The 26,549-nt window shown below is 35.4% G+C and overlaps 1 protein-coding gene across 1 annotated transcript in view; it reads left to right on the forward strand.

The window, feature by feature from the left end:
• Positions 1–2,251: 2,251 nt before the first annotated feature.
• EMCN (endomucin) overlaps positions 2,252–26,549 on the forward strand; it is an 84,552-nt gene continuing 60,254 nt past the window's right edge. The window contains exons 1-2 of the mRNA XM_032857243.1: positions 2,252–2,384; positions 20,342–20,464. Of these exons, the coding sequence (XP_032713134.1) occupies positions 2,252–2,384; positions 20,342–20,464 (256 nt within the window). The remainder of the gene's footprint in view (positions 2,385–20,341; positions 20,465–26,549) is intronic.

Below are 26,549 nucleotides of genomic sequence, written 5' to 3' on the forward strand. Positions count from 1 at the left end.
TATCAGCAGCCTTCTGAAGCATTTGATGACGAGCAATCTCTTTTTACCAAATAAATTTCAATTGTCACTATTCATACAATATTTGTGATTCTCCATCTTCCCCTTCCCCTGCCCCCGCCACATCTGTAGTACAAAACTCTTAAGAATAGAGAAGACACTGTATGCTTTTTTTTTTTTTTGAAAATGTATACTTTAAGCTTTTATTTAGATGTTATCATTTTCCCCCAATCTCATTCTGTTTTTCTCTTGAATTTTAGGTGGTCATTCACCCTTACTTACTTAGGATCAGAAGCTTTCCATGTAGGACTTGACCCTGCTTGGATTTGTCACCTTGTACTGTACTAGCTTTCTGTCTCTCTATAATTATTTTAGCACTCAGAGGCATTCATCCTCTTTAATTTAATATGCATTCATTTATTTGTAAGTCTTGCTCTACCAGACTAAATGCTGACCTGAGAACTCATGTCTAGCAACGCACCTCAAGATCTCTGATCTTAGATAAGACCTCCTTGAGGCTGAAAACCTATCTTGCAAAGTCCTAATCAAAGCTTGCTTGCTATGCTGCTTGTGTTCAATACAGGCTTTCATGTGTTGGAACAATGTTTAATCCTCCTAGGTCTTTAACTTCATTTAAATTCAACATTCTCCAATCTCCATCTAATTCAGGTAAGGAAGTACTATTTAAAGATATTCGTAGCCGTTCTAAGAAATTATAAAATATTCATTGAAAGGATTTATGAGCAGAGGCATCTGGGTGGCTCAGTTGATTAAACAAGTGTCTGCCTTTGGCTCTGGTGTGATCCCAGGATCCTGGGATGGAGCACCCAACTGGGTTGCCTGCTCAGCAGGGAGTCTGCTCCCTCTTCCTCTGCCCCTCCCCCAACTTGTGCTCTCTCTCTCTCTCTCTCTCTCTCGCTCACTCTCTCCCTCTCAAATAAAAAAATAATGTACTTGTGAACAAAGTCAAGTGCTTTGATTTCTATTGAATCATTTTAATACAGAAGCACAACTGACCTTATGATTTAATAATAATAATGTCATATTTATGCATAAATTAGGAGTTTACAAAGTACTTTTATATATTTGATCTCTACAAAATCCTAAAAGGCAGGCAAAACAGTATATGTTAAATATTTCCAATTTATTAATAAAGCTTTACATATTTAAGGGAATTTAACCAAACGTATAAAGAGGATTAAATGTTAAAAGGTCTCTAAAATGATTGTTAAATATAGACATATTTGAGCTGAATAATTGAATAATTTGAATAATCGCTGAATATATACTCCCAAAATTGAATTAACATCTATAAAACATTTTCTGCACACAAAATGTGTATTTGGGGACATTTAAAAAAAAAAGGCTTACCCTTACCAACTTGAAAATACACTTACAGAGTTAATATATTAAGTGTTAGTATCATGAATGTGAGATATATAAGTAAATTCTTTGGATTGGTAAGGGAAATAAATCATTAATTTTATGCCATCATTTAGTATAGCCCTAGTACATAGTGGGCATTCAGTTATTGTCTGTTAAGTAAATTAAAAGTACTCATTAAGTATTTAATTGTGTGGTTTAAGAATATAATATATAGAAATTCTAAGGAGATGATAGTCATCATAGAAAGAACTAATAAATAAGGCTTCATGCAGATGGTACAACTTCAGCAGAATTTCAAAGAAAAGAATTATCCATGTTCTCTAAAATTTTTATTAAATTTTCTAAAAAGGAGCAAAAATACAGAGTAGGAAATAAAAATGCCATATTTAAAAGATGGAAAAGAAACCAGCTTATCTGTGGGGAAATAATGGGCAAGTTGAGTGGGTAAATTCAGGTTATAAATAAAACTTAGATTTTTTTCTAAAATACAGAAATTCATTTTTTAATATCTAATAATTTCTGTGCTTGTAATCCAAAAAATTTCAAGTACTGTGGTAGCAAGTTTCAAAGATGGCCTCCAATGATCCTTGCTTCTTGGTATTCAAGCATTTGGGTGGAACATTCTCACACTTAATTAGGGCTGACTTGCCTGACTCATAGAATCCCGTGAAAGGGATGTTGTGTGATTTCCAAGGCCTAAGCAGTAAAAGACATTATAGCTTCTACCTCAGTCTCTCAGATTGCTTTCTCTGGGGGAAGCCAGCCATCGCACTGTGAGAAGAGTCAGGCGACGCTGTGGAGAGACCTATTGGAGTAAAACTGACAGCCAGCATCAACTTGCCAGCAATGTGAATAAGCCACCTCACAAATGGATCTTCCAGACCCATCACACCCTGAGCTGATTGCTGCTCCAGCTGCAATCTCTGCAGACTTCTATCTTGTAAGAGACCCAAAGCCAGAATTGCTCAAACCTGCTCTCAAGTTACTTCCCAGCAAAAATTGTGAGAGATAATGAACAACTGTTGTCAGATATGTGTTTAAGGATGGTTTGTTGCACAGCAATGTGTGGCTAATGTAAGTGCCATCATTCAAATTTGTAATATGTTCTAGTGTTTGATACAACTTTGGTTGACATTCAGATCAGAAAGAACACCTTGTATCAAGGGAATTTTTCTAGATTTCAAGTTAAATTATTTTCTCTCAAGCTATATCCACACAGTACATGTTTAATTATACTGACTGAACTTATTTAACTGATCCATTATTATTTGCTCCATAAAGCGAAAAACATCTTTAGGATTTTATGTCTTGCCTTATTACAGTCTTAAAGTTCAAAGCTTTAATTTACTGTTGAAGAACTGGTGCAGATAGAACAAGAATAATGCTTTATCACCTTGTTTATAATAGTGAAAAAATTATAGTAGCAATAAATTTTATAAGCAACATAATTTTTCTATAGTCCAACATAGATAATTTAGCTTTTTGAAGATTTTATTTATTTATTTGAGAGAGAGAGAGAACACACAGAGGGAGAGGGAGAAACAGGCTCCCTTCTAGGCAGAGAGTAGGACATGGGGCTCAATCCCCAGAACCCGAGTTCATGACCTGAGCTGAAGGCAAACATTTAACCTACTGAGCCACCCAGGTGCCCCCTAACATAGACAATTTAAAAGTTATACACTGTAATTAATGGAAGTTATAATGTTATTTTCCTTGTAAATATATTTTACTAATGAAGTTGGCTTAGCTATCATTTGCATTTCTTATATCAGAAATTGCTTATATGAGAATTGCTGTGAATGAATTGTATTTGTCCATTTACATCTCTGAATATTGGTAAAATAATTGGTAATTTTTTTCATCTAGTGAAACTTCAGAAATTTTAAGGTGAAATTCTTTTCACTGTCATACACTTATTGGAAAATTAGGTTAGAGATACAAATGATATTACAGAAACAAATTAAATATAGTTTCAGACTTTTTTCTCAGATTAAACAGTAAATCATTTCAACTCCTTTTTCTTCTACTACTGGAATCCAATTTCCATCTTTACTCACGTTAGTTCCTCTTCTTTGACGATTTTGCTCCTACTTGTTCAAAACACAGAGATCAAATTGAATTAATGTTGTAATAAGAATCTAACCACTATTGAGCAAAATAGCAGTTGTTACTTCTTAGTTATATAACCTGATCTATCACTACAGTTCCATTTGCAAGTATGAATTTAAGATAAAATATTATATTAATTCATTCTTTTTACTTGGAATTTCCTTTCACTTTACATCTTTTCTTTGTACTGTTCTATTAAATTTGTCTACTCTTTGCTTTTGCTCTTTTGTTGTTCACTTTATATTTATTGCAACTCAACTTTATCTTATAAACAATGATTTATCTAATTATTTTCATATTACTCATTTCCTTATTATTTAATCCAAAATACTAAAAATGCAGTTCAACATACTATCCTTTAAAAACTTGATTTGGATTATTTTTTAAAATGCAAAGGTCAGACTCATTTGAAATGTTGTGCTAGTTTTGTTGATAATTGATTCTATAGTTTGCTGCCTTATAGTTTGTCTAGTTTGTTGATGACAATATCATAGGAGACAAAAATCAGAAGCTTTTCTCAGGCCTAACTTGATTGCACTAGGCTTCTATGTAGGTCTGTGGTATATTTAAGACATTACATCATTATTAATCACCAACTCAGCCTTTACTTTATACCTATATTATCAGTCCCTAAAACAATGCTGGCTTTAAGCCGGTTTGCTTTGGTTCTTAAAAGCAGATGGAAACAAAGTATGCTAGTATGAGGAGAAAAGAGAAGGACAGAAAATAATTAGGGTTGACTTTCTGCTATATGGAAAAGCTATAATTTGTTGCATTTCAAGGCACTTTATGACTAATTAGGTGGCCTTAAGAAGCTTTCACCTAAAACAATATTTCCAGGGCATATAATGAATATAGCTGGCAGTGCTTGAGATAATTTGGGGGATAAATGTCAGAGAATCAAATAATTTGGACTCAAATCTCTATTGTACTTTTGGTTATCTCAGTGTATGTTTTGTGTTCTTAAATTTTTGTTATGGCCTAACACTAATTTCACTTTCAACACAGACCATGCAGGATCAAGCATGGGACCACCATAGTTAAAGATATCTTTATGGAATATGACTGTTTTTATGGTTTTTATTTTTCTGGTTAATGACCAGAGATCTTACTCTTCTTTTGTGGTACCCTTATAATATTTCTTTTTAAAAACTGGATTAAATTTTTTAAAAGTGATTTTACTTTTAAGGAAAAGAGTAAGGTAGAATAAAGTAATGGAGTAAAGTAGAGTAAAGCATGTGAAGAAACAAAGGTGGAACAGGAGTGGATGAAATTTTGAACACATTTTCCTGGAGATGAAACATCAGGAGAGAGCTCGAGCCAACTTTGGCATTTTCTTCACTATCTCTTTTTTCCTTGCTAGTAGGTTGTTAAAATGAACAGGAGTTCTGAGGACACTATGATAGTTGGTTAGTGACTCTTCTGAACTTAACAAAAACATTTTACCTCAACCTTTGTCACCAGGAGAATATGAAGAATGTGTTTTCAAATGTTATAGAAGTCTCTCTGGAGGTAAGAAAAAATGCCAAGAACATAGAGAAAATGCCCCACAAATGATTCCCAGATTTTGAAGTGACCCTATATCAGGAAAAATATAATAAATCCAAATTTATCCACTATTCAACACTACTAAGTTTACATAAGAGTAGAGATATGTTTACAACTAGTAATAAAGTATAAGAAATAATGATTTACCATTAAATGGAGAAAATTTATTTCAATATGAAGTTTCAATAATGAATCAGTCATATGTTCACTATAAAATCAACCCAAGTTTTTTGCTTTCTAGTTTTAGGAAGTAGTACTTCTATTTAAAATGACAGTAGTACCTCTATTTAAAATGATAGAATAATTAAAATATTTTGAAAATTCTGACTATCCAGGAAAAATTTACTCACATTTGTCATTTAATTAACATTTAATAAGGGCTTGTTGTTAAATACTATACTAGTAGTTGAAGATACACAGATAAGTGTTAATGCTATTTACTAGAATTGCTTGAAAATTTATCATTCTGGTATATTTTACATAATGATTCTAAACTAATAACCATGTTTATACAGAGTACCGTATTTCTTAGGAATTCTCAATAAAAGAAACCAATTATATATTGATAGTAATGTGAAATGACACCTATTGGTTTTCCCTTATTAATATTTCTGTCACTTTGTCAGGAAAGTAAATTTGTTTTGACATGAATCTGTCATCAAAACCAGGAAAAAATAAAAGCAGTTTACAGGTAAATGTCAACTGTGATCTAACGCTAACCTTCACACTTAGGAAATACTTTTTTTGCTCAGCATTGCTAATATCTCGGATTTAAGTAATTATTGATGCTGCATTGAAATCTTTTTTTCTGTAGAGTCTATTTGTTCTGATAATCTCTCCTTCCACCTGGGTGAGGCAAACAATTTAGGACCTACTCTGTCTGGAAGGATTTTCTATAGAACAAATTTATGATTACCCTCTTCTCAATAAATGCATTGTCATAATCATGAATTAGCAAATCTGATTTTCATTCTAGTAAATAGCATTTAATAAAATAAGGAAATCATTTTCTGTAACTCAGGTGTCACCTGGATGTCACCACGCTCAGATTCAACTTTAACGTAAAACCTTTAAAGTAAAACCATGTTCAGATTTGACTTATTTTGTCCTCTGGGTACAAGCCCAATGCCCTGCGTTTCTGCAAATCCTTCATGGCAGGGGAAGGAGTAGGTTCTCATGCTCCCACCTTTCTTTCTACCTCTTGCACCCCTCAAATCAGGTACGACATTTGGCTTCTTGTGAGTTTTTCTTTAACTCCACTTCAGCAAAATCCAAAGGACAGCTCCCCTTTCTTTCGTGCATGCCCTGAAAGATCCACTTAACTGAAGTCTTGATGGGTAATTTGTAGACTTAGTGCGTAGTAGCTGATATTACTGAAAGGCCAGGTTTTACGTAAGAGCTATGCAAAGTTAAGAGAGTATTAGGTATCCTCAGTCTGAAAAGTCCTTTGGACACTTTACCTTCTTCCTTGGCCTTTTCTCTCTCTTCTTCCCCAATGTCTTTCTCTTACTGTTAGGGGTAAAACACTGAGGTCATTTGGCAGAGCAATCCAGTTCTCTCCAAACCTTTCTCTCACATCTATTATAGTTCTGAACATCCTTTTGAATTTCCAAAATTGCCTCTTCCAAGGGTATGCCTGACAATTTGTAATTAGCTAAGAGCAAGTTTTCTATCCGAGTTTCTGTATTTATATTTTAAGAAGGATCTTGGAGTAACTCATTATTCTAGGTGAAATTGGACAATATCATGCAATGGGGCACTACTTTTAAATAATGAAGTAAATTTGAGTAATTGAGAAGTAAAAGTATTATAATTTTCTTCTTGTTCTCCTTTACTTGATATATGGATTTTTTTTTTCTCCTGCTGTCACAGAGCAGACACTTCCCAACCAGGCTTTGAGAGCATATTCTGGAAATGTGTCTGTTGCCTACTATTAAATACAAAAATCTGTTGCAATGTTCAGTGTAGGCTCCTTCTTTTTCCAAAGGCTGCATCTGTCCCACAACACGCAGAGTTATTTTTAAATGTGTTAGATTTAATTAACCCACCACAAGTGACTCCTTTGTTGACGTCCTAATGGAATGTTCAAAATATTAATTCGGAAAATATATATAAAAGCTAGACCCTGAAATCGGAAAGCAGATACTTTGACTACTTTCTTGTTCTTATATAAATACATGATGGACTCCTACTGGGCTTGTGGTTCAGAACAGTTTTTCCATCTCCAATGTGGAGGAACTGTGGGGAGACAGATTCATAGGAAGAAAAGATACGTTTTTGTTCTAGCACTCAGGATTGGCATATGCTAGAACCAAAAGGGCTCTAAGTCTCCTGCTCTGTTGGTCTTTGCTTATTTGTTTCTAATTAATAAGTATGAGTCATACGTATTTGAAAAGTGTCCCTAACTTTGTATTGCAGTAGATAAGACAAGATTTCAAATTCTGGCTGTTTTGTGATGCCTTTAATGCCTTCAGCCAAATTTTAAAAATTTTACTGTTATTGAGATACTTAGATCCACAAAGAAGTGGTCGTCAAACTTTTTGAAAAGAAACACCTTATTTACATGAGAAAATTGCAAACTCCCCTCCCAGTAGGTTAATATTTGTACCCACTATCTGAGGAAGCGGAATGCTGCTAAATACTAAGCAACTTTTTAAAATTTGTATTTTATTAATAACAATATAAATTATATGTGTGATTCATCTTTTTCAATACACAGACAATAATTAGTGTGAATACAGATTTTTAAAGTTTTTATTTTATCTTAATTCCAGTGTAGTCAACATGCAGTGTTATGTAAGTTTGGGGGATACAATATAATATTGTACAATACAATATAGTATTGATGTACTTGCGTACATCAGCTGGTACTCGTGTGAGACTTAGTGATCCCCACCAGAAACTCTGCAAATCCCAATAACGCCATGCCCACAGCATGGTAATAACCATGTGCCTAAGGACTACAGCATGAAAACCTCTTTCTTCTATACATGAAACCAACTTCCTAATTTTCTTTTTTCTATCCTGCAAGCTTTCTGTTCTGCTACTTATCAGGTTCTCATTAGAAAATGAGAATAATGAAAAAATAATTTATAAAGTCTGGCAAAGTGGTTGTCAAAGTTAGGACATAATTGGGAAAATGTGGTCATGATTTAGGGAAGAGCTTCAGGTTTTTCAGACTTTTCTAGCACGAACCGGCTGACTGTGTGGGACATGGCCCTTTTTAAGCAGTTAATCAAGTATTTAGGAGCAGTGGAAGTCAGAAACATAATTTATCTGACCTAATGGTAGAACTCTAAAAGGTGCTTCATTTCACTGAGTTTTTTATCAGAATAAATTCAAGTGTAATCTAGCTATTAACTGCACCTCTCACCTTTCGAGGTGTTATCAGTGGTTTGATCTGTACAGAAACCATATAGAGTAGGCTTCCAAAATTTTGAAAACTGGGGCTAAAGAGACGAAACTATTTGCAGAAAGTCACACCACTGGTCAGTAGTGGGGCTGGGACTGGACAACATGGCCCCGGAACCCTGCTGTTATGACTCCTGACACTACACGGCCCCTTGCTTAATAACCTCGCTAAGAGATTATTTTCCTTTATTTAGTGTCTTTTCTTACATTCATATGGGGATACTGGATATATATATTAAAAAATAACTTGATGTGAATAAAATTAAGAGGGTAAAATAGTTTTTGATGTGACTAAGGTAATGAGTGATTTTTGTTAAGTGAGACCAAACAGTAATATATTTACAATAATACGGTGACTTTACCCCTAAACAAGAAAATAAACATCTATTTATATAACATCACCCTAAATCCAGGACAAGTAACAAATAACGTGAAAAAGATACTAAAAAAGTCACAGCTTCAAAAGCTGTTCAAAAATTTTCTGTGTGATTTGCTATTACAATAAAAGTTGACTTTCTTCCTTTTTAATTTTTTAGTAAAATTGTTTCACCCTAATGCTGTAGTCATGGACAAGATAAGATCAAGCTTTGAGCTAAGAGATTTCGTTTTGATTTGATTTATTTAATAATCACTTATGGATCAACCAAAAACAGATGAAATACTACTGATGATCACTGTTTTTTTTTTACTTTTAGTATTTTACATATGTTCATTAGTTACAATTATTTTGATAACAATTATGAATAATATTAGAGAAAAATTAGGTCATTAAAGTCATTAAAGTAGTGGCATAACAGTACCACAACTGCAAACGTGAGCTTACAGTTCTGGGATTCTAGCCAATATTGAGGGAAAGAACATGATAATTAGAATAGATAATTAGGATTAGAACATCTGAGTTTAGGGAAGGCTCTAACACCTTCTATCTCTGCATCTTGGTCTCAGTCACTTACCAGGACCTCAGTTTCTTCATCTATAAAGTGTAGGTAACACTTGTGTCTGTTCAAATGTTTCACAAAATTGTTAAAATCAACTGATGTAATCAAAAGTAACTGTTACATGAGTTTGTGTCCTTGGGATATCTATCATTTAAAGGGTTGTTTTTTGTTTTTTTTTTTTTTTTTTGGTCCTGGGGCGCCTGGGTGGTTTAGTTGGTTGGCTAAGTGCCTGCCTTCAGCTCAGGTTCATGATCCCAGGGTCCTGGGATCGAGTCTCCCATCCGGCTCCCTGCTCAGCGGGAAGCTAGCTTCTCCCTCTGCCTCTCCTCCCTGGCTCATACTTGCACTTGCTCTCCTTCTCTCCTTCCCTCTCTCTGAAATAAATAAATAAAATCCTTAAAAAGCATATTTTTAAAGTTGTTTTGTACCTTCAAGCAACTCTCTTCAGGGCAAGAAATGATTGAGTTTTCATAAAAAAGAAATAGCTCTTTTATTATTTTATTTTACCCCTTTATAACTAAAAGTATAGTTTCTCAGCTGATAATAAACTAAACAGCATTTTAAATCAGAGAGTTTTTCTTTACATTTAGAGAAGACAAAAATTAAAGTAGATGAAATTATTAATAAGATATCTAAAATTTAGCTAAATACCATTTTCTGGCTTCAAATGCAATACTGCAGACAATTTTTGGAAATACAGTTGTCACTAATCAAATATAGACATGAGTGTGTGTGCTCACACACACACACACACACATTGGTGAGAGGGAGTTGACTACCTTATTTGCTATGGGCTCTATTTATTCATGTAGGAATTAATTCACCTATACAAAATATTTCTTCTTATGCTTGCTCTTCTACATTGAAAAGAAAATTCCGAAACAAAATATTCCCAATGCCTATTTCAAAGTTTGTCTTTCACATTTCCCTCTAGTTCTGGGTAGACCAACACCCTAAAGGGGACTACATTTAGTCCAGGTAACATTATCAGACTGCAAGTGAATGTAGTCTCTGTTGCCTCTTGAAATACGGAATTCCCTTCTGGGCTCAGATTTCTCCCTGGTAGCAAGTTGATGACTCCATAAAGCCATTGTGTATGACTGCTAAAGTACAAGTTTCCATAGGTATATAGAAATGCAACTTACATTTAATGATTTGCCATAATGGATATTTACATAGTAACTTCATCTTAGAGGCAATACAATTTTATTGTTGAAGTGAAGTTGTTCAACAGATACTTTTTATAGAGAGGAAACTGAGACGCAGAGAGGTAGAGTGATTCACACCACATTACACGGTCAACTAATGTCAGAATTGCCAGGTTTGGGGCTTGCTTCCATCTCCTGTCATGTCATTTCATGGGTATAAGTTAAAATTCTAAATGAACGTGATCTGCTGGTCAACAGTGTCTAGTGAGACCTTCCCTTCTGAGAAAAAACCCTCAGGAGAGCCTATACTTAAGACCCAAGATCTCAAGCGACTACATTCTACATTCAGAGGAAAGTTGTAGGTGCCATTAGAGAGAGAACAGAGAATGTTCTCCTTTATTATCACTGCCACTTCTTGGAGCCCAGAGAAGGGACAGGACAGTGCTGTTCCTCCTGGGACTGAAAGGCCCCCCCACCAATTCATCCTCTTCCTGAAGTCATGAGATGGGCCCAGGAGACTTGCTTGTGAAGTCTGCTGGTGCCTACAAGAATGCGTGAAGCCTAAGCGTCTTGTTTTCTTGGAAGATTTTTTTTTTTTTTTGAGCTGCGAAACCACAGTTCCTCTCTGGCTCGAGTTTACAGCCCAGAGAGAGGGATGGTGCGACGACTGTCTAAAAGTCTGAGAGTATGGCAAGGTTGTTCCTTTTCCCTCCTACTCCCACCCCTATAAATATTAAATACAACCTTTGTCTTTTTATGCCTCAAGAAGTTGAAACTCTTAAAACCCAACGTTCGCTTATAATGGAGTCCACAATCTAAAATATCTCATTATTATGGCTGATTTTTTAAAAAAATCACAGTTATTTTTGTGAAGGCAAATAATTGCACTGCCCTGTCGTTTCCAGCCTGACATCTGGGTGAGTAAAGGAAATTCGCCTTGTACACTTCCATCCATTCGTGAGCCAAAATATCTTGAGTTCTCAGGTCCATTTTGTAGATATTGTTTTCTGTTTAAGAAACTCGCCAATGTGATGCTGCCTTCCTGTTCTCCCCAGAGGGGCCAGGTGGCTGAGACACCTGTCCACCCGCTTGGAGCCTGCCAGGCTTGGCTCTCCCTGCCCACCTCACAGATGGCTGGCAACCTGAGGAGATTCCTCTTTCGGGCACAGCTTTCTCCCTCTTATCTGAATATTTTCCTCACTGTGAGAGATGAGATTTTCTTCTTCCTTATCTCCCTAATTCATTCCACCTAGGAAATGTAAGCATTTTCAACACTTGGGTGTTCACCACAGGTTTTTGTGAGTCTTAATTGAAAATATACTTCCAGGGGTGCCTGGGTGGCTCAGTGGGTTAAAGCCTCTGCCTTCGGCTCAGGTCATGATCCCAGAGTCCTGGGATCGAGCCCAGCATCTGGCTCTCTGCTCGGTGGGGAGCCTGCTTCCTCCTCTCTCTCTGCCTGCCTCTCTGCCTACTTGTGATCTCTGTCAAATAAATAAATAAAATCTTTAAAAAGAAAAAAAGAAAATATACTTCCAATTTAAAACTTTTCTTTCAAGAGCTTACTCTATCTCTAGCATCTTCATTGGGAGATGGAGAAGAGAAGTGAGTTGGGGGAAATCAGAGGAGGAGAAAAACCATTAGAGACCGTGGACTCTGAGAAACAAACTGAGGGTTTGGGGGGGTGTGGGCAGGTGAGCCTAGTGGTGGATATTATGGAGGGCACATTTTCACTGAAAATGGGATTTTCCAATCTTCCTCTCCCAAAAGAATGTCCCCTTTCAAGGCCTCATGTTGTATGGTCTCTGTTTTACTTAGCACTGTTGACTTTCTTCTTTTTGAATATCTTTTCTTCCATGAAAAAACTTTTTTCCTTGATGTGTCCAATTATCTGATTACTCTTGAAATCTCTTCCCCCAAGAAAGTAACTCTGATTATTCCTGACACATCACCTTACTTTGACTTCACTTAACATTGTACAGAACCAGCTATGCCTAGTATTAATGAGCACCAATTTTTATGCTCCATTAGCATAATCTTATGGTTGTTTCACATACGCATACCTTGAGTATCAACATAAACTTTAAGTTCCTCTGGGAAAAATATGGTTTTCTATTTTTGCTTAGCTCCTAATGAAATCAGTGCTTGGGGTGCTTGGGTGGTTCAGTCAGTGAAGCATCTGGTTTCAGCTCAGGTCATGATCCCAGGGTGCTGCGATCAAGCACCCTGCCATTTTCCCTTCTCAGTGGGGAGCCAGCTTCTCCCTCTTTGTCAGACAGCCACTCCCCCTGCTTGTGCTCTCTCGCTCTCTCTCTCTTTAATAAATAAATAAATAAATAAAATCTTAAAAAGAAAAGAAGCTTAATAAATGTTTATTGAGGTAAACAGTTCATTGGTTAGTGAGCCACTTATGCATTTTAACATAGAATATTATGAAATTCCAGGACAGTGCAAATAGAAGAAGTTATCAAAGACACATCATCACATAATAATTGTTATTTTATTTTAATTGATAAAAAATTAACTGTATTTAATTTGGTTGGCAATAAGCCAAAGTGAATTTTGCTATGATAGAAAAGAAGGCTCACTGATGAGATACTGATAATCAAAAGGAGTTGGAGTTAGTGTCTTGTCTTTCATGAAGGTGCTGTTTTGATGGCAAGTAGTACTGTATTATATTTATTTATGTGCTTGTCTCTTTCATTATATTTATATATAAATATATTTTATTTTTATATCATTTGCAGTATTTTTTATATTTTCAATATATTTTAATATATATATTTTCTGATCAGTGAGGAAAAATTGAAATTTTCAATTTAAACTTCACTAAAAGTTATTTATTAACAAAGAAGATAATAGGGTATCAGTTGAACAAGATTATTATACTAGCAACTACTGACAAATTACTATTAAAAAAGGCCCTCTCACCATTTATAACACCCCAACTTATGCATTACCATCACATCCAAATTTAAGATGTGAATCTATGTTCGTTACAAACTGTGATGTATAGGGGATAAGCATCCACAAATGATAACTGAACAATTGATAGTTATTTTATTTCAATATAAAATCTATATAAAGTTTTGAAAAGCTTGAGGAAGTGGAAATGTGTAAGAGGTGGCCTGTGTGAAGACAACATGAATTAGTGGGAATAATAAAAGCTGTGATCACCAAGACAGCATGGTACTGGCACAAAAACAGACACATAGACCAGTGTAACAGAGTAGAGAGCCCAGATATGGACCTGCATCTCTATAGTCAACTAATCTTCAACAAAGCAGGAAAAAACATCCAGTGGAAAGAATACAGTCTCTTCAACAAATGGTGCTGGGAAAATTGGACAACTATGTGTAGAAGAATGAAACTCGACCATTCTTTTGCACCATACACAAAGACAAACCCGAAATGGATAAAAGACCTTAATGTGAGGCAAGAATCTATCAAAATCCTAGAGGAGAACATAGGCAGTAACCTCTTCGACATTGGCCACGCAACTTTTTTCAAGATATGTCTCCAAAGGCAAAGGAAACAAAAGTGAAAATGAATCAAGATCAAAAGCTTCTGCACAGCAAAGGAAACAGTCAACAAAACAAAGAGGCAACCCACGGAATGCAAGAAGATATTTGCAAATGACAGTACAGACAAAAGGCTGATGTCAAAGGTCTATAAAGAACTCCTCAAACTCAGCACACACAAAACAGATAATCACGTCAAAAAAATGTTCAGAAGACATGAACAGACACTTCTCTAATGAAGACATACAAATGGCTAACAGACACATGAAAAAATGTTCATCATCACTAGCCATCAGGGAGATTCAAATCAAACCACATGGAGATACCACCTTACACCAGTTAGAATGGCCAAAATTAACAAGACAGTAAACAACAAGTGTTGGAGAGGATGTGGAGAAAAGGGAACCCTCTTATACTGTTGGTGGGAATGCAAGTTGGTGTAGCCACTTTGGAAAACAGTGTGGAGATTCCTTAAGAAATTAAAAATAGATCTACCTTATGGCCGTGCTATTGCACTACTAAGTATTTACCCCAAAGATACAGATGTAGTGAAAAGAAGGGCCATTTGTACCCCAATGTTCATAGCAGCAATGGCCACAGTCACCAAACTGTGGAAAGAACCAAGATGTCCTTCAATAGATGAATGGATAAAGAAGATATGGGCCATATATACAATGCAATATTATGCCTCCATCAGAAAGGATGAATACCCAACATTTATATCAACACGGATGGGACTGGAAGAGATTATGCTGAGTGAAATAAGTCAAGCAGAGAGAGTCAAGTATCATATGGTTTCACTTACTTTGGAGCATAAGGAATAACATGGAAGACATTGAGAGATGGAAAAGAGAAGTAACTTGGGGGAAATAGGAGGGGTAGACAAACCATGAGAGACTGTGGACTCTGAGAAACAAACTGAGGGTTTTGGGGTAGGTGGAGGGGTGATCCTGGTGGTGGGTATTATGGAGGGCACATATTGCATGGAGCACTACATAAAAAATGAACTTTGGAACACTGAAAAAAAATAAAATAAAAAAAAATAAGATATTTAAATGCAAAATTACTTACTTTGTCTTTAATTCCACAGATTAGTTCATCTAGGTTATGAAATTATTACCTACTAATGGTACTTTGAGGTTTATAAGACCATTTAGTAATTAACATTTTCTATATACGCTATATATTTCTAAAGAAATTACTCCTTTATTTCCTTAAAGAGCTTAAAATTTCTTTTAAGATTTTGTTTATGTTTAAAACTCACAAAGTAAATATTTATTCCTATAGTTCAATGGGAAACTTAAGCATTGTTTCTGTCAGAAGTGTATTCCACATGCCCAAATAGAATTGGGGGGGAAAAAAAAAGATTTTTCTATATTACATAATACAGAGTATTCATTTAGGAATTAAAGCACCTTTTTTAGTAATTTGTATTATGATCTTTTGAAACTAACTTAAACTCATACATTTTCTAAGCTATAAAATTTTGGGATTCTGTTACAGTGGGATATTTTTTACAGTTCTTTTTGGGTCTCAAGTTTTATAATTCTAAGTTACTGTCATTCAGTATTCGTGTTGATCTAGAGAAACCAAGACCTATTCTCTCTAGTAGTGTTTTTCTAGGGGACTTTAAATGTAGACTTGGTAAGGGAAAAGATAATTGGAGAGCTAGCTTCTCATTATGAGGATGGATGAAACTCTAACTTCTAGAGACTACTTGGGAGTTACTTAGAAATGTAATTACGAAGCATCTCAAGAAGATTGGAGTAGATGACCTAATCATTTGAAAAGAGGAAAAAATATGATAGTTGGTTTTTCAGCCATATGCTGAATTTTCAAAGTTCTCGTGATTTCTGAAATTAAAGTAGTTTTTTTTTTTTTTAAAATCCCAATCTTGCTTCATCCTTTCGAAGCATAGGAAACTAAGTGTCATAGTATCTCTTGTGCTCTCTCAGCTGGTGTCTGGGTATAGGGTGGAATCAGGACAAAATGCCATCTGTTTCTCTTACAACATCCTAAGAGCAGCACTATCTGGCTGGGCATAAACAAAGATGTGAAACACAGGTCTCCTTGTTAAATTTATCTCTAATTACTCTGGAGATAAAGGAAAGTGAAATGCTACCTCATTATGTCTTGTAATGAGAAAATATTTCAAAATAAGCCATTTTCCTCAATAGTTTAAGAGATCAAATCAGACCTAAAAGAAATTTACAGAAAATGCTATAAAAACATAACCGATGATTACATGCATCACAGTCAATAAAACCTACAGCAGTAGTTAGAATAATTCTTTCCCACTGTAGAGTAAGAGAATGTTTCTATTTCTAGAATTTCCCAACTGAGTAAATCTCTTATTTTTATTTTTCAAACAAACATAGTTGTAATAGATTGGAACTTGCCTTCAGAGATTTAAGTCTATACATTTTATGGATGTTTATGTGTATATATGTAATGTATATGACAAAATGATAGTATGTTTCAAGAAAAAAAACAGTGAGGTATTTTGCCCGTTTCCTCATCCTAGGTACATGAGGGCAAATCATCAGTGTATCTAGTCACTTCTACCCCTTTAATATCATACTCGTCAAAGGCAGAGAACAGGCAGAGCAGCAGGATGTGGCTTTGCATGGAACCAACTTCCCATAGCAAAATCTGTGGTGGTTAAGAGTATCTTCTCTGGATTCCAAGGGGCCTGGATTAAAATTCCAGTTGTGTTATTTCCCACTGCATAATGCGGGAAGTTGCTTTATCTTTTTTGAGCCCCAGTGTCTTCATCTGTACAATGATGAATGATATGAGTATGGGCATCATGGTTTCTTCTTAGAATTAAAGGAGCTAATTCACAGAAAATGTTTACATGGACCTGGCACACACTGACACTCAGTGTTTTCAGGGGTGGTTTGTCAGTCCTTGCTGAAGGAGGGCATTCTCTCTGATGGACAATCTGAAGAACTATTAATGGAGACATTAATGAGCACTACTAGATTAAGATTTTACTCAGGGAAATCAGTGACCAAATGTGTAGCAGTCTGGCGAGGACAAGCCTTGCAGTACATCTCAATCTTACCTCACCAGCCATTAAAAATGTGCCCGCTTCACCTGGGTGGCTCAGTTGATTAACTGTCTGCCTTTGGCTCACGTCATGATCTCAGGGTCCTAAGATTGAGCCCTGCATTGCGCTCCCTGCTCCCTGGGGAGTCTGTTTCTCTTTTTTCCTCTGCTCCTCCCCCTTGCTCACATTTTCTCTCTCTCTCAAATACGTACATAAAATCATTAAAATTTTTTTTTTAATTTTTAAATTTTTAAATTAAAAAATTTTTTTTTTAGATTTTGTTTACTTACTTGACAGAGAGAGACCCAGCAAGAGAAGGAAAAGAAGCAGGGGGAGTGGGAGAGCGAGAAGCAGGCTTCCTGCTGAGCAGGAGCCCGATGCAGGGCTCAGTCCCAGGAGCCTGGGATCATGACCTGATACTAAGGTAGATGCTTAACAACTGAGACACCCGGGCACCCCTAAAAAATTTTTTTAATTAAAAATGTGCCTACTTGTAGTTGGCCACAAATCGCTTTATAGATGTGAACTCACTGATCTCATGTGAAGACTTTAAGAGGTCAGAGACATCTATAAACATAAAAATGGGGACTAGTTGTTCAGTTCAGCTGGTGTCCTCTCATTCTCTGCTGCACTTGCTCCCCCATCGTTTTTCCTACAGTAGAATTTCTATTTGGTCACTCTCCAGGGCTCTCCACTGACTTGTTAATAAAGTCCCAAGTCCCTGGTTTGGTATTCAAGGTCCTTTATCATCTAGCCTCCAGTATTGTGCCAGACAAGGCCTTCTATGTACTTTCATAGCTTAGAGCAATCCAGCCAAACACCACTGTTTTCAATTCTCTCAATTACCTCTCACTTCCCCTCCAGACCTTTGACCATGCCTCTTCCTCTAGCCATGTGGACATGCTACCTACTCTGCAAACTCTACCTCCTAAGTCCACTCTTCAGAAAGGAGTCTTTGTTCATGCCAGCAGTGTGGTCATCCTTTATCTTGTAAACTCTTGCCCAATTTTTTATCCAGTAAAATTTTTTAGCCAGAATCACAGTAGGAAACATATTTTGCATGGATGCATGTTTTACTCAAATACACATATACACATACATGTGCGTGTGAACTTCATGAAATAATACTTACCCTCATTATTTGCAGTATCCCTCTAATGTTTCTTTTCTCTTTCATTTGGCCAAAGTTCTGACTGCAGTCTACTAACTAGATCTTAATTACTCTTTACTTGTACCATAAACTGCAGTTTGAAAAACAGTGATCCACCTGCCCCACACAGAATAACTTTGTTATTTATTGTGTATAGGCATTGTTTTCCTTACCAGACTGAGAGATACTCACAGGCGACACCATGTAGTATGATACAGAGTCTTTCACTATATCTAATCATGTCTTTCACATTAGTTGCCCAGTAAGTGTTTGTGGAAGAGAAAAAGGAAAAAAGGAAGGGCATAAGGGACAAAGGGAAGAAAGAAATAAGAAAAAAAGTCTTTGAAGATATTGATTAGACCCAGATTAGGTTGTTACTATATAACAAGTCAGCAGATAGGATCATTTAAGTTATTTATAGGTGATTTTTCCAGTCAAAGTGGTGTGTGCTTCCTGGAATAACTTTCTTCAACTTCAGTTTAAACTGAGAAGTCAGTGTTACATCACAAACTCTGGAATGAAAAGAAGGATAGCGAGAAAAAAATGACTAATACAGAAAAGATAACATCATGCATGCTTGCTGTGTTCCTTCTCCCTGTTGGGGGGAGTCGGGGGGTAGTGGTGAGAACAAGGGTGTGAAGTGTATCCAGAGGTGAAAAAAGCTTTTGACTTGATTTCTGTAAAGCCTGTGAAAAGCCACTCTGTCATTCCTGAATGTGCTGAACACATCCATATGTGTTGAATACATCAACCCATTTCCCTATACTGCCTATAAACAAAGTCAGTGCTAAGTGCTAGCACATCCAAGCACCACAAGTCTATAAGATGAAACAGGAAGTGTGCTCTGTCTCCTCACATCTGAAATATTGCTTTTCCCTGATGTGCAAGAGTATTTTTTTCCATATTCAAACAGGAAAATGTTGGATAAAATTTTAAATTTGGAAAAGTTATACTAATGACATGTATTTACTCTAACAACATATCCAGTTTGAATGGGATCAAGACACAAGTCTTTGTCGCTCAAAGTCCATCCTCTTAACTAACGTGCTATACTATATATATTCTCTACGGACGAAGTAACAACATGAACACAATGCCTTCCATGGGCATGAATACATTGTCCAAGTCCTTCGTACACGTTTGTTTGTTGTTTTCTGATCTTCAATACAACAGTGAGTATATAGAGACAAGACCAACAAACAGAATTAAAAGGATTCTATAAAAGCTAATAAATTCAGTAGTATTATGTAAAACAAATATTTCCATAAATCATTGAGAATTAAGTCCTATATACTTCACTTTGAAAAAACAATAATATTTTAAGATGAGTTTTAAGAGTTATTATTAAATACTTTCTATTGTCAAAGAAGTATTATCAAAAATAAACATATAACAACAAAACAATGTATCACCTTCATTTTGGTGCCTTTGATTGTTACAATTTAGAGAACTCAATTATTTGAAAATGCATATTTATAGTGGTTCCATTGCCAAAAATTTAGGCATGTTGCGATGTTGAATTTCTTTAAAAATTATTGAATTTCTTAAAAAAATTAAAAAACAAGATTTATTGTCTTCTTTTGGCATATATGTAGAGAGAGAAAGGAGGGAGAAATGCTTTATATCAGGAAGAGATGTACTAATACTGAAATTTTACTGCTTAATAATTTCAATGTGCTATGAAAATATTTAGTAAAATATCCACAGTCCAGAGAATGTCCATTTAATTATTTCATCTGACAATGTTTGTTAGGTTGGCTTAAATATATTGTTAAATTTCAAATTTGTACTTGTATTTCTCACTAGTTTTGTCAGCTATAATTTTGTTTCAGAGCTATGGACTGTTCCTGACGGCTATCTTGAAAATTCATGCTGTTGGTGAGAAGCAGATAGAGTTCGTGAATGAATAGTGAACTGAAGGCTCAATTCATTACAATTAGGAAATTAATTTCAAATCCATGCCTTACTTACTGGCTTAGCAGGAATACACATACAGTTGGCTTTGCTTAAATGTACTAGTCTGTATTTGGCAAAATAAGTGTAAACTTTAAAGCAGCTACTTTAACACAGTTTCCCTTTTGCAGATGTTGGAAATACATCCCCTCGAGGATTAACATCAACAGCGGTTCCTTCAGCAACTGCATCTGTACTAACAACAACCACAATGTCAAATACTGTTATGGAATCAACAGGTGAAATGTCTATAGGTAGGATTAACTCTTAGTGAAATTTACTCTAATTTTAACAGATAAAATTAGTAGCATCTATATAATCTAATCACTGAAAAATAATTTGAGATCTTACATATATTGTTATGAAGGTCTGTGCTTTTTCACTATTTTGAAACTTATGTGTTATTTTGGTTTGAATACAGAACCCTGAGATCACAGTAGGCTTCTTTGATGATATCTCTCTGGATCATCTCCTGTTTGAGAATAATCCTATTGTGAATGTTACATACACAAAGTTTATTTTTAGAGAATAAAAAAAAATCCCCATTTCCTTAGTCATAAAAATATGTTTCTAAATATTCCAATTGTCCTCTTAAATACCACCATTAATAGGGTGAAACCATATTAATAACACACGGATCTTGTTAGTTATATTAGACTGATAATAGAACTAATTTGTAAGGTTCCGTAGCAATGTCATCATTATTGTTACTGAACAGAGTGGCAACAGCATCATGTTTTATGGTTCTAGGTATTTTTACCATTCATGAAAATTAAAATGAGCCATTGGGGTCATTTAATTAAAAACCCAAGAGGTTATCAATCCAATGCATACTGCCTTGTCCATCCTGCGACACACATAAAATGAGGCATATCATTCAGGTTCTATAATCAATGGAGAGAGAAATATAGAATTGCTTATTTATCGCTTATGGGCAGGAACTCTGGTTAGAATGCTAAAGTCACAAGAAGACCTGAAAATCATATACCCTAATGAGGAGATAGCTGGAATTCCTCTTGCTCTTTTCCTCTCCTCTCCACTTACTCCCCATTTAATTTTCATTCTAAGACCAACTTCAGATAAAATGTTGAGGACCGATGAGGTCTGGTTCATGAGACTTAGCTGGGGTGATGATCCTCAAAGAAAAAGAGTCTGATGAATATAGTCTGTTATTTCCAAAATGTGCAATTCTAAGATGAAACCAAACCAATTCTCCTAGAATTCCTGTACCAAACTGGAGAAAGCTTTACACAAAGAGGGCCACACAAGGGATTTTGTTCCCCAAATGTGGTAGGACCACTATCACCAACCAAGGGAAATTTCAAATGACACAGTCAAAAAATAGTCAAGGACCATGGAGCCTCCAGCCAACTCCTGCACTGTATATTTTCTTTTCTTTATTTTATTTTATTTTATTTTATTTTATTTTATGAGATAGAAGTTTACTGAATGCACTGTAAGGGAGCAAGCAGGCAGGATAGCAAAGGGGAGATTGTCTGCCCTTTATTTTTAAAGATTATTTCAACCCTATGTTTTCAGGGTTTAAGCAGAGAAGCATGCTCATACTTTTACCAAGTATAAGCATTTGCTGCTCTCCTCTCTCTCTCTCTTTCTTTCACTCTCTCTGTGAGTTGCCAGTGGTGTTCTTGATATAAAATTGCATTAATTTGGTAAAAGCATGTTACTTTTGTAATAAAAAACATCATCCCAAAAGGACCAATAAAGAGAAGGTAGGTACTGATATTGCATGCTGACTCAAAGGGTTGAAGTTTTGCAATTTCTGCATTAATCCTTGGAACTTATGCTTTCTCAGTGAGATGATTACTAGCCCTGACCATAGTGACCTGTGGTGAATAACAATGTCAAATTAACATAGACCCTAACTGTTATGTTATGTGACCATGGCAGGGAGAGATGGAAGCTTCAGAGAAGGAATTCAGGCAGAATTGTCATTTCTGATACTGGGAATTCATTTTACCTTCCCAGCTTGGAAGGGAAACTCTCTACCTACTCATATAAACTGAGGAGATAACCCTAACAACTTTACCACTGGTGGCTCGTAAAGTGGGTCACTGAAGCCCCTTATCTGAAACAAGTCGCTTCGGAAAACACTTGAAATCAGAGAACATACACACACACACACACACACACACACACACGCATAGCTTCTTCTAAATTTCTTTTCTGGGCATTTCACTGTCTTATATAAACCAGTTAAAAAAAACTAATCTCCAATCTGTGTTCTTCAAAAGTTTTCCCAGATGAGTTTTAAATTTCTCACATTCAATTATACAAATTATAATAGGCCAGTGAAGCTTTACTTTTTATTACAAAAATGTCCAGATGTACCCACAATAGAGCACTATAATTAATCCCCATATGCCTATCTCCCAGAATTAATAATTATCAAAATTTTATCATATTTGCTTTTTTGTTTTCTTTCTCCTCCTTCCCTCCCTTGTTCCCTTCCTTCCTTCCTTTTCCTTTTTCTCTTTCTCCTTTTTTATTTGGTTGTCAAGTGATTTTTAAAAAATATTTATTTATTTATTTGAGAGAAAGAGAGGGCAGCAGCAGAGGCAGAAGGAGAGGGAGAGAAACTCCAGCAGACTCCCTGCTGAACTCTATGCAGGGCTAGATCTCATGACCTTGAAATCATGACCTGAGCCAAAATCAAGAGTTGGAGGCTTAACTGACTGAGACACACTGGTGTCCCAGACATCATGGTCATTAGACAAAATAAAAGTATTTGCAAAAAACAAAACAAAACAAAACAAAACAACAACAACAACAACAACAAAAACCATGGAAAACATCTTTATTTTTCTTTTAAGGCTTTCCAACCAGATGTTCTTATTTTAAAGTCAAAAGATACTTGATTTAATAGTGCTTATGTCTATCTAAAGCAGGTAAATTTCCTTTCTCTCGACAATGGCAGAAATTCCATCATCAGAAAAGTGGAAAATGTGCTACTGAGATGAGAACTCTTCTTGTAGCAATGTAGCAACAGTGGCAGAGGTGACTGACAGCTTTGCTTGAAGTAGGTTTCACATTCAGAGGTTTACCCAGTAAGAGAGAAGGGACCTGATCTCTTCCTTGCTATGTACCAAGTGCTCTGCCCATTTTGTTCAAAGGCCAAGTGGCCAGAGTTAATATCAACACTTGGCAGACACTGAATGGCATCATCATGAGATTAATTTCTTTTTTTAAAATAAATATTTTATTTTTAAAGATTTTATTTATTTGACAGAGAGAGAGAGAGCAAAAAAAAAAAAAAAAAAAAACACAAGCAGACAGAACAGGAGGCAGAAGGAGAGGGAGAAGCAAACACCCCAATGAGTAGAGAGCCCAATGAAGGACTCTGGGATCATGACCTGAGCCGAAGGAGATGCCTAACCAATGGAGCCACTCGGGTGCCCCGTGAGATAAACTTCTCAAAGAGAAAAATAACCTGAAATATCATTCTTAAAACATAATTATTATTCAGCTTGATTTTTAAACCTTTTAATAATCAAACTTTTTTGAATTAGCTGAATTAATTTGTCAGCCCTGATATTTCGCATTTCTGATACTAAATAGATATTCAGTGTCTGCTGAGGTCAATAGAGGGGCCCAGTGTTTTTGGCCATCTCTTCCTTATAGGGTGCCAGTCATGGTGATGTTTACAATGGACTTCGTCTCTGGAAACTAAGATAAAACTGCAAAGAAGGGACTTTTAAAAGGCAGTCTTGTAAATTTTCTTATATTAGTGAGAAAATAGGTTTGGGTACCACATTTTCTCCATATCTTTCTTCTTTTTTTCCATTGTCTTTATATACCTTAGTAAGTTTGAATTGAAAATGACTTACCGGGGGTATCTTTGTACAATATTTTTGGGGTTTTCCTTTTCACTGAGTTTTGAAATTATAAAGTTGGCTTTTTGCTTTTAGTTTATACTCATAAGATATAAAATGTTTATAAATTAGGCAATTTCTTGAAACCCTGATGTCCTAAATGGAACTAAACAAAGGTCCAAAAGATTATTTTGGAAAATGTTATGGATGATAGTTTACTAAAAATTTAACAAAGTACAATTATGATATTTTAATGACTTAATCTTCTATAAATATCTTAATCTTTTATAAATATCCATAAACATCTATAATCTTTTATAAACAAGATTATATAATATCCCTAGATACATATGGTTATAGTATTCTCTTATTGTTCATATTAAATTCAATCTATTTCTTTTATTAACTAGAATAAGTTCTTAATCATTGTTTGCACATAAAATTAACAGAAATCACAATCCTCATTAATTAGTATGACATTTTACTCTTGCACTAATAAGGATGCATTTATACCTCAGAATTTCAACATATTTAGCACTTAAGAATTTTATTATAAATTACATGTAGAATGCTTATCCATATTGGAAAGTGAATATTCATACATTAAATATAAATCTAAAATAATTGTGTTCTGTTTCTGTTATAGATAGAGTAACATTAATTAGATACAGTGATCATGGTCATGATTATAGGATCACTGTTCACACACAAGTTCAGGAACTCCAGAAATGGATAGCCATTCAGCTCTTCAGTTTTCCAAAGACCAAGACTGATATTGAAGCCAAATAGATTTGGGCTGAATGCTCGGGCCAAAGCTCAAATTTGTTACTTATCTTTCCTGTCAAACATGAAGTCAGGGTAGCTATAAAAGGAAAGGGTCAAGGGCTTTAGAAACTCAAGAACTGCACCCACTTTATACTTTTTCTATTTATATTCATGATTATTGTTATATGTATCCTGATTATTTCCTGTAATCATTCCTATTCTTGAAATTTCAAGTGAAATAGGAGACATATCCCAGTGAAACATGTGAAACAAGGTAATTATAAAAATTCAATTTAGTTTGTTCTTGGTACCAATAATGCCAAGAGTAGTGCTGAAGTGAAAAAAATTCACCACATCTGGTTGGAAAGGACAGTTGATTTATATCATTACATCTTCACCTTAAGATGGCATTCTGGGAACACCTGGTGGATCAACCAGTTAAGCATCTAACTCTTGATTTGGGCTCAGGTCATGATTTCAGGGTCATGCTCAGTTATTGAGCCAATGTTGAGCTCTGCACTGAACATGGAGAATGGGATTGGAATTCTCTCTCTCCCTTTCCCTCTGCCTTTCCCCCAGCTTGTGTGCTCCCACCCTCTCTTTCTCTAAAGAAAGAAAGAGGGAAAGAAAGAAAGAAAGAAAGAAAGAAAGGAAGGGAGAAAGAAAGAAAGATGGCATCCCTGTGATTAGGCAATGCAAAAATCTCAAACCTAGCTTTTAGGAATAATGTGTCCTTTGTTGGTTTCTTCTTTTAAAATATAACCCCATATTGGGTAGAGAAGACTGTGAGAATGTCTTAAGTGCTTCAGCACTCTCCATATATTATAATTCCCAGTATCTGCACGTTACAGCCTCTTTCCATTTCTGTAATAAACTATCTCCTCTAATAAGAAGTGAGGAGAGAGGAGCAGAAGAGAACACATCCACCATCCGCTTGGAGGCAATTGTCCCCAGTGTCCCTTCAAAGATCTTTACTTCCTTGTGATTCCTTAGTTTCTTCTCTTAGACAGATCCAGCCAGATTACCTTTGAATACTTTTTTCTGGATGAGTTTTAAAGCATTAAACTGTGCAGAGCCAAATTGTTTCTCCCCCAATACAGCATGCATACCTTTAAGAACCAGGATTTTATCTATGTCACACAATAAAAATAGAACCTATGCCCTAATCACAAAACGATATCCTAAAGTATTTTAAGAAGGGAATGTTGACTAGTATGGCTGTCATATTTGTAAGTTGTATTCACTACATAAAGCAAATCTTTGTCTTTTCTTGGTTCCCATGTTCTACATGAGTCCCTGCTTATCGAAAACATTTACTACATGCCTACTGTATGCCAGGAATGCCTCGATACTACTCAGATTTAAAAAATGACCAAGAGTTTGACACTGCCCTCAAGAGTCTAGAAAAGGGTCTTGCACAGACTGGGAACTCGGTGTATGTTTCATAAATGAATAAATTATCTAATTACAAGAATTTGCAAGTTCCTTTATAATTTATGTAATTTTGGAAGTTGCAGGGTCATAATCAAATCAACAAAATGAAATGTAATTCTGGGAGGAAAAGGTCCTATTGGCCAGGTTATTTTTCTCTTGGGAAAAATAACAATTTTAAATCATGTGTTTTTGCAATATATGTCTTTTGCATGTTTAAAGATACCCAAGTAACAATTTGCAGTGAAAATTTGCTTTGGGGGCCTATTGTAGAAAAAAAAAATAGGTGTGTGTGTGTGTGTGTGTGTGTGTG

Source organism: Lontra canadensis, unplaced genomic scaffold (assembly GCF_010015895.1).
Source record: "Lontra canadensis isolate GAN:19392208 unplaced genomic scaffold, GSC_riverotter_1.0 scaffold1, whole genome shotgun sequence".
NCBI classification, from domain to species: Eukaryota; Metazoa; Chordata; class Mammalia; order Carnivora; family Mustelidae; genus Lontra; species Lontra canadensis.